General features: G+C 38.5%; 1 protein-coding gene across 1 annotated transcript; it reads right to left on the bottom strand.

Moving 5' to 3' along the window:
• Positions 1-785: 785 nt before the first annotated feature.
• Positions 786-6,089, bottom strand: LOC149820670 (pyrophosphate-energized vacuolar membrane proton pump 1-like). The gene is made up of 8 exons (XM_089983712.1): positions 5,528-6,089; positions 3,663-4,237; positions 2,934-3,313; positions 2,748-2,834; positions 2,332-2,662; positions 1,685-2,095; positions 1,536-1,595; positions 786-1,166 (listed from the first exon to the last, which is right to left on the bottom strand). Exons 1-8 carry the CDS (start codon positions 5,769-5,771, stop codon positions 960-962), a joined length of 2,295 nt encoding a protein of 764 aa, XP_089839838.1. The 5' UTR covers positions 5,772-6,089; the 3' UTR covers positions 786-959.
• Between the last annotated feature and the right edge of the window lie 4,084 nt (positions 6,090-10,173).

Genomic DNA, 10,173 nt, shown 5'->3' with positions numbered 1-10,173 from the left:
AACGATGCGAGAGGGAAGTAAGTGGGAAGCATGCTTCCCCTAAATGGCAAGCGGGTTTCTCCCATGCTCCTCCCTTTTGGGGGAAGCATGACGCTTCCCACTTCCCTTCCCCCCTTAGGAAGGTGCTTCCAGTAACTATTGTGTATCAAGCGTACCAACACCAGATATTTTTCAAAACTAGTGCAAAAAGACTATAAACAAAAATATCAAATGTTAAAAAAAAAATCATCCCAATTAGTCAAGAGACATACCATTTCTAGTAGAGACTCATTGCTATATTACATTATAAATGGCTACCCAAGTTGTTTCCACTAACATATCTACATACACAAATAACAATGTCATTACTACAAAGACACCATTTCCGTAGAGCTTTTTAAGTATTTTGACTTCTAAAAAAATTACAATACAAAAATGATTGCTTAAATATGCACATTTTACTATTTTAATCATAAATATCTTTATGAAATTATATATCTCATATGAATTTTAGTTGTATTAATGTTTATTAAAAACTTGTATCAAAATCTTCTGGAGTTGTACCAATATGCGTTTCAAGTAAGTTTTCTGAAGTTGTACCAATGTACCAGTACCTCATACGTTGATTGTTACCCCTGTTTCTGGCAACTATGTACAACTACCGGTGGGGGCCTATTAGAGTCAATTTCTGCTTTAGCTTCTACGAAGTGATTTTTCAGATTCATTTTATGAACATGGTTACTGACCCTTCAGTGAAAAAGAAACTATATGATTTAACACATCAGAAGAAACAGTGGAGGTCAGAATTATGGGCAGTAAGAAGTTTGTTGATATATTCATAAGGATGGTGCAAGTGCTTGAACCATAATTAGCAACAAGCTATCAGCTGAAACAAAATGGTGTCCTCTGTCCCATGATACTGTAAACAACAAGACTTAGAGAAGAACCACGGCAGGATCTAAGCTCCAACTTCTCATGTTTCACAGCCATTTGAAGAGTATTCCTCCATGAGCAGCAAAAAATGGAGCAAAAACCAGCGATTCAACTGCCATGAGCTTGATCAAGATGTTTAGAGATGGACCGGATGTGTCCTTGAGAGGATCGCCAATGGTGTCACCAATGACAGCTGCCTTATGCGCATCAGATCCCTTTGGACCCAGTGAACGTGCATGGTCTGATCGGCCAGCCTGATTAGAAAGCAAAATTAGCAACTGGATTTTCACATCTATCAACATCTACACAAAAGTTCCAGTGATAGAATGCAACACTACGACACCAAGAACTGCAGAATTTGTGTTTAATGAGCTTCCAAACATAACAGCATGCCTCTGTACAAATAAGGTGATAGAGGGAATAAGTTGCAGATTAGACTGAATACCAACCAAGATGAGTAAAAGAGAAAATCCTAATTTTGCTCAAGCATATAAATAAGAATGTTCAAGTAGACCACCTATTTTTTTTTGCATGAAAGAATTAGTAATGTAGTCAGTAATTATAAAGGATGCCTAGAAACAATGATACATTGGGAATCAGATGCCTTTGAACAAGATGCATACCTCTATGTATTTTTTTGCATTATCCCAAGCACCACCAGTATTTGAAGCTGATATAGCAACCTGCAGAAACCACATTTTTCAGTATATTTATTAGACAATTTTGGACAAGTTCATGATCGAAGAATGTAGGACTAAGGAAAGTGACAAACCTGTACGCCAGATACAAGCGAGCCAGCAAGTACTCCTGCTAAGGTCTCCACACCAAAGAAAGTTCCAGCAATCAATGGTGTAAGCATGACCAGTGCACCAGGAGGGATCATCTCTCTCAATGAAGCATCAGTAGATATCTTTACACAGGTTGCATAGTCAGGTTTGGCTCTTCCTTCCATGAGACCAGGAATAGAATTGAACTGTCTGCGAACTTCTTCCACCATTTTTAAAGCTGCACTGCCTACACTTTTCATGGTCATGGCTGAAAACCAGTAGGGAAGCATAGCACCGACGATTAGTCCGATAAAGACCTTGGGAGTTAATACATCAACTGACTTTATTCCGGCGCGACTAACAAAGGCCCCAAACAAAGCAAGAGAAACGAGTGCAGCTGATCCAATCGCAAATCCCTGAACTCAATAACAAAGACATCAGTATTGAGCAAATAAAAACAAAGAAATTTAGTTCAAAATTAAACAATGCCTAATTCTTAAAAGTAATCAGGACTTCAAAACATAGATGCAGAAGCACAAATAATTAGTATGAAATGATTCATATTACAATAATAAATTTTGAAACTGGCATAGAACAGAAAAGTGAGCATCGTGAAAGTATGAGTGGGGAGGTCAATAAGAAGTGCATTCACCTTGCCGATAGCAGCAGTAGTGTTTCCAGCAGCATCAAGAGCATCTGTTCTGTCGCGAATCTTGTGGCTCATCCCAGCCATCTCTGCAATTCCCCCAGCATTATCACTGATGGGTCCATATGCATCGATTGCAAGGCCTGTTGCAATAGTGCTAAGCATTCCAAGAGCAGCTACAGCAATTCCATACATAGCAGCCAAGCTGAAGCTCACATAGATGGCTATGGCAATTGCAAATATGGGAATTATTACAGACTTGTATCCCAGTGCCAGGCCAAAGATGACATTGGTAGCTGCACCTGTCCTACAAGAATCAGCCACGTCCTGCACCGGGCTGAAAGATTCAGAGTTTTGACTGTTAGATACTAAATATATGACCAAATCAAGGAATAAAACAATAGAATATCAACAACGCTTGCCTGTAGGCATTGCTCGTATAGTATTCAGTTGTATATCCAATAGCAAGGCCTGCCCATAATCCAATTGACACACAGAAGAACAGGTACCTGTTGGGACATAACAAGTGTTCAAGTAAATCATAGATATTGAAGTTCTTTGTAAAAAAAAAATCCAAAGTATTGCAGTATAGGCTCCCAAAAGAATACCAGTTCTTTACAGTTTTTGTAGAACCAAAATTGAAGAGGGTAAACTCTGATGGCAGAGATACAAGGCTCACAGCAGCAATGCCAACAGTCATCAGGATTGTGGAGATAACAAGCTGCCTTTTCAGTGAGGGTTCAATCTCTGAGACATTCTTGATCTCAAAGATATCAGTTGCAAAAAGTGTAGTGATCAAGCAAACCAAAATCCCCATTGAACTGATAATTAGAGGATATGACATAGCAGAGTAATCATGGTTGATGCCAAATGAAGAAATGGATGCAACAAATAGTGCAGCACATGATGATTCGGCATAAGACCCAAACAAGTCTGAACCCATTCCAGCAATATCCCCAACATTATCACCTACATTATCTGCAATGACCTGCAACAAGACAAAGCAGTCAAGGAGAAAAAAGGAAAAAAGGCAACAGCAATAACAGCAACATGGAACAATACAAACTGGACTAAGATGGACACATTCTGGAGTTGGTTTTTAAATGAATAGAACAGACATACATAACAGAAAACTTGCTCTTTTGGAGCCTAAAATAAATTATCCTGAGCAGCATACAATTGCCACCAACCTTGACAACATACTTTACTCTTTGCTCAAACATCAAGATAGAGACTATGATAGGTTGGTAGACAAAATAGATTCAATTTTACTTCAAAATTTTTTTTTGAGGAAACAAATAAAATTGAGTGACAATGATGAGCTGAGAAATAATTACAGCAGGATTCCGTGGGTCATCTTCGGGGATATTTCGTTCAACTTTCCCTACAAGATCAGCACCAACGTCTGCAGCTTTTGTATATATACCACCTCCAACTCTTCCAAAGAGAGCCATGGAAGAACCACCTAGGCCATAGCCAGTGATAGATTCATAAAGTCCCTCCCAGTCATCACCATAGTACAGTCTGAAGATATTGATTGAGATATACAGGACAAGAAGCCCATTGGCAGCCAGTAAGAAACCCATTACAGCACCAGACCGGAAGGCGGTGATGAATGCCTTCCCAACACTTTTTCTTGCTTCCAGAGTTGTCCTTGCATTTGCAAATGTTGCTATCTTCATCCCGAGGAATCCGGAGAGAACGGATGTCAATGCACCAAGCAGAAATGCAATAGTGCTGAAAGCAGCATTTGCCAAAGCAGGCTTACAGAGCTTTTGAGGATTATAAGTGCAAGCTTCGCTCTGCGTGCTGAACCCCTTGACGGATCCGAGGAAGAGAAAGATGATCACACCAAAAACAGCCATGAAGTAACCCAGATACTTGTATTCAGTGAACAAAAATGATGTTGCACCTGGATTCATCATAGTAAGATAACTACAGATGAGAAATTCTTGTTGAAGAATGAAATTACAAGATAGTTGTATTGTAAAGCACTTTCCTTTTCAAATACAAGTGCAACAAAATGCGATCCATGCTTAGCAATAAAAAAGGCTTCTACAGGGTAAAAATAGCAACAGTTGCCAATTCTCACACAGAAAGCGAACATAATAAAGATATTTACATAAGGGAAACAAAAAGACTAGAGCAAGATTTGATCTAGGATGAATGAGAAAAATGTAACATCAAATGAAACACTAACAACTAATCTACAATCCGAGCTTTCATAACAGTAAGAGACTTCTGACTCCAGCCAATTCAGTACCATACAAGAGCACAATCATGGTGAAAAGTTATGGACAGAAAACTCATATTCCCACAAATAGGGCCAAAAAAAATAATTCACACAAATAGAAACTACAAAGTACAAACAACAAACCATGGTACACCCACCACAACCAAAAACAGATAGAACACACACACACACACACACACACACACACACACACACACACACACACATATATATATATATATATATATATATATATATATATATATATATAGAGAGAGAGAGAGAGAGAGAGAGAGAGAGAGAGAGAGAGAGACGCAATAAGTTACTATTATAAAATAAAATGCAAAATAGAAAAATCCCAATTTTCTATGCAGATCGTGACTCTACAGCCACAGAACTTAGGCAGAGCATCACAATAGTTGTATCAACAAAAGAAAACGAGCACGGCCCTTGAAAAGGAAAATCCTAAAAGATACAAAACAAAAAACATTCATAAGAAAGTTGTGTAAAATGTAAACAGAAAAACATCAATAAGGCAAGAAACCAATCATCATCTCCTTTTGAACAATAAAAAATTGCATCTTTTCTGTAAGTGCTGCCCAAAATTATAGGTTCACGAATTCACACAGATAGCGAAGGTATTCATAATGCAATTCAATAAACACCCAGGAACAGGGAATTTGTGAAAAAGAAAACAAAAAATCAATAAAGAACAAAAAAAATATTGTACAATATTTTCTCTAAATTATGCAAGGGAACCAGAGAATACTGTGAAATACACGCAATAAACAAAATAAAGTTTTCATTTGTCAAAGAGCATTTAATAACATGAAAACCATCATTTTTTTAACAGAACAGATTCACAAATCTGAAGAGATGACCAGGACAGCCATACTAACAGAAGTCATTCAAATCAAACAACTCAGAGTCTCCTACTCAGAACAAGAAAAAGATGGAATTCTGAATTACCTACTGATATCGCATTCTGAATCTCAGCACACTTGGTGACAACATCAGTTGCATCAACACTCTCTTCTTCATCCTCAATCAACCTGTCACTGGAACCATTGTGCACCCCATCATCCAATTCAGGGGACACCTTAACCAGTGACACCAGAAACCATTGCAAGAGAGCAAAACCAATCCCAACCACGGCTGCAGCTGGTATTAGGATCTGTGTCAAGGTCTCTCCTAGTAAACCTGAGCTAGCCATCACAAAGATTTCCCCGTACCACCAACCAACAATTTAACCAAATAATAACACTACTCTCCTGCAAGAAATGCCTTCATCAAAACCACCAACACCAAACTTCAGAATACACAAGATCACTCAACCATTAAAACCATCTTATAAGAACCAAGTCTCTCTCTCTCTCTGTTGAAATAGACCAATATCTTGGGTTCAGTTTGTTAACATACTCATAATTCAGACGACTTATATACTCTCTCTCTCTCTCTCTCTCTCTCTCTCTCTCTCTTCTCTCATGGATTCGTTTTCTATTCGTGTTTGGAGCTTACGCAGAATACTTCAAAAATCATCGTGTTGCTAACCACTTACCAACTTGAAATTGCTATGGTAGGGTTGCCCTTATGATTCAATTGACAGGACAATCCATCTACTTCTTCAAATAGACTTTTTTTTTTAGTGTGTATCGGTTGTAACTAGAATGGTACACTACAAGAACCGAGTCCGCTTGTGACTTGGCTAGTAGGACCTGATCAACTAACCTGGGTCTTGCCTTGAGTTTATGATGGACATGTCTTACAGATTAAGCATGAATTTGATGGCTCAGATCTCAAACTTGGATTTGAGATCGATGGTTTAAGATGCATATCTCTGAGCTGATCCCCACGAACACCGGATAAGTGATATGTGAATTTCAACTGAAATGACAATCTCAGATCTTTGTTTTTTAAAGAGATTTAAGATTCAGTGTTTGTCTCTGTTTCTAATGTGAATTTAATGCCACATTCAGTTCACAGATCTGAGATCCGAGGCATTCAAATGCCCCCTAAGCAGCCCAAAGAGACCTCAAAACTTTGTCAATTCCAGTGGTCAACGTGGAGTCCATTATATGTTACCTGACTGCTTTAAGTATCTTTCACCGAAGACATGGCTCGGTCTTGAACGAGGTCGGTGCACAAATTGGCGCAGGCTTGTGTGACTAGTAGGCTAAGGGTGGCAATCGTGTGGGGTCGGCGGGTCAGAACACCTCAACACGAACCCGACCTGTTTATTAAGCAGGTCGGATGTGGCAAACACTAACATGGCTCATTTATTAAACGGGTAACCCAACTTGACACGGTTAACCCCTTTAATAAATGGGTCGGGTCGACCCGACACGATTATATCTCTCCGTTAAAAGATGTTGCAAGCAGAAAATAAAAAGAAGAATTTATTTTAAGTAAGAAGAAATTAAAAAGAGTTATACTTTTAGCTTGATTTGATGTTAAAAAAAATTAACGTTTTTTTTCAGATGAGAATATTTAATGCTATTGCTTTCAAGTCTTGTCACATCTGCGATTAACTTTTCACCTCTTTCTCTCTTTCACATTTAATGGTATTACTTGCAAGTCTTGTCACCTTTGCAAGACGGGTTTTAAATATTTAAAAGTGTCGTGTATATTTAAAACGGGTCAACACGATTATCCGTTTGGATTACAAATGAGTTACGAATTTAATTATCTCAAGGAACCATTTTAAATATAAATGGGTTACGGGTTGATGGGTTCGTGTAAACGGGTTGACCCGCCCGCCTAACCCGTTTATTAAACGGATCAAACGGGTTGACGGGTTGGCATACCCCTAACACGAACCTGACCCGTTTAATAAATGAGTTAGGCGGGTCAACCAGTTTACAACACAAACCCTTTTAAGCCAAACCTGAACCCGGCTAAGAAGCGGGTTGGCAGGTCATATCAGATTTTGCCACCCCTATAGTAGGCCCATGTTTAGCTCTTTGGCCGAGTCAATCAATTGCCAGACCTGTTTCGACTTACTGAGTTGATCACTTGAGCCGAGTCAGCTGAATCGAAACTTGTCCCAAACTTTGTTGGTTTCAAACATACTAAGGGCACTATAGTTATTATGTTTTAATTGTTAATAAATTGGGGAAGCCAAGCAATTTGTCTTAGTCCTTTTCGATTTCTTCGATCAACTTAATGGATAAGAAAAGACACCTAACCGAGCCAACTCACTGAGACTCGAGTTAAAACCTACCCACAACGGAATTACCAAATTACCCTTTGGTGTTTAGCATAAGGAAAAAAAAAACCGTGGCTTAGGGTTTTTTTACTACTTCAATTATTGAAACGGATTGGCTTTTATACTCACTTTTTTTTTTCATTAGGGCAAACGAAAACCCCTCCATCATCAACAGCGGCGGCTTCCTATTGGTAAAACCCTTGAGGTCTCTCCTTTTATACACTCCTTTTTTGAATTTATAACAAAGAAGCCACAACCCTGCACCAAAACTTGATTGCGCCAGCCTACCATACCTCGTGCAACCACACACCCACGGGTTTTGAACTAGTGATGTCCCTCCAACTTAGTGACGATCATTAGTCACCCCTACCAGCGGAGCCCTCGTGGGCAATGAACTGGTCTTAGCAAGTTCTATTGGTAGCTTATTATTTGGTCTGAGTAGGGCCCAACATTTTGACTCAGTCCAAGACAGAGGGTGACTTGGTATGTGGATTCAGCTTGGTTGGCTGGAGATTTCGGGGCACGGTAAGACTACCTAAGCTTGGTCCCACTTGACTGAGTTGGCATGGCCTCGATGTCATTGGATGGATGGTATGAACCAAGTAACCAAGATTCTATCAAGTCAACGAGGCCGATAACCAAGTAAGCTCGGACCCTGGACTCGGGCATTGACTGATCCGAGTGAATCTTAGCGATTTTAGTCGTTCTAGCAAATGTGAAACCCATACTAATCGGTAAAAGGGGTTCTTAGGTATTTTAGTAATTTATTTGGATAATTTTGGTATCTCCTCTAAGGAATTCTTAAGATTCTTTTGTATGGCGTTAGGGATCCCAACTCCGCGGAAATTGCCGAGGATTTGGGATGCCCTCTTACATATTAAAAATGATGAACATACCCCGCAGGTGGTATACCAGTAAAAACCCAAATTTGTCCGTCTATATCTCAGAATGACAATTATATCCCTGAATTAGGGGTGCACAATGGACCTCAAGTAAGCTCAGGCTGGGCTCGTTTAAGCTTCACCAGGGATCAATCGATAAAATAAGTGAGATGAGCCAGACATCAAGCCCATGCTCAGATAATTATAGACCAGTCAAGCTTGAGTGGAGAAGGGGGCTCGTTTAAGCTAGATCAAGCTGGTAATATTTGGCATCAATTGCTCTAAAAACACAATAAGACAGCCTTTTGCATTTTGAACCCTCTAGGAAAGTTCATTGTTTCATAGGTGTCAGGTTCGAATCCCGACACCTCAAAATTAAATGATTTTTTTTTTTGTAAAACCCATGAGCTCCCCTACCCACCGGAAAGTACACCCAGCTTGACCTTGTGACAATAGAGGCTAATCGTGGGTTTTGAACTTGTGATATCCCATCAACTTGGTGACATTCAGAAGTCACTATGACCACTCGAGCTAGGCTGCCCAAGCTTTTTACCTTTCAAAGTCTTCCGTTTATTATTAGATCCTTCCTCCTTTTAAGTTAAGTTACATTTAGGTTTTTAAGAGATTGAAATTCTTCTAGAACCTTTTGGGCCTCCTCCTCGTCGAGGCATTAGAGGAGTTCATTGCTATAACCTTTTTATATATTAAAAAGTAATATTTTTTAAGTAAAATAATAATAATATAATAATAATAAAGAATTAAAGCACTTCATCGTAATCAAGTCTTCATCATCAAGATGCTAAAATGAAGACAATGATATATCATAATAAAGAACAAAAGCACTTAATCATAATAATCATCATTATCATCAAGCACCTATCTACTATATAAGGTCAGCCTTGCTCTTTCATGCTTTTATTTCTTGCAATCTAAAGCCAAAACTTGTGTCCCAATTTTTTTTGGATATCTTAGTGTTTTCCAAGGTTTTAGATTTCTTGTTAGACAATCCACTGTTATCATTACAAAATTTTACTTTTACAAGTCAAACTGACCTTTTGAAAAAGTTTTTGAAAATAACTCCCCTCTGTTTTAAAATACAAGATAATTCTGAAGAATGAGACTCGTCTGTCGGTACGAGGTTCAACTGTTCCTGGCGCCATAACCAGAGGTAATCGAACCAAGGATCAATCATGTGTTTTGCTTTGCTCAACTGTCTAAATCGATATATCATTCCTAAATGCACAAAAAATCAGGCATGTGCTATGAATTTTAACAAAAAATGCAGATTGAAAACATGATGTATGCTTTGAATATCTGAAAATACTTGGAGAATGGACACCTTGAAAATCATGAATTGCATTTGGAAAATATTTCTAAGAAAAAGGAAAATCAATTTTTGAAGAAAAGGATATCAATTTCTGAAGAAACTTTAGAGATTTTTGAGAAAATCATTTTTTCTGAGTTTTGAACTCTTGAATTGATCAAAAAGATGGGTGTGCAGCCCCGTGAAAACCTATTCATGATGCAAT

Source organism: Nuphar pumila, chromosome 12, assembly GCF_984573655.1.
Source record: "Nuphar pumila chromosome 12, dmNupPumi1.hap1.1, whole genome shotgun sequence".
NCBI lineage: Eukaryota > Viridiplantae > Streptophyta > Magnoliopsida > Nymphaeales > Nymphaeaceae > Nuphar > Nuphar pumila.
The sequence above is the reverse complement of the archived record's forward strand: the minus strand, read 5'-3'. Positions and strand labels throughout refer to the sequence as shown.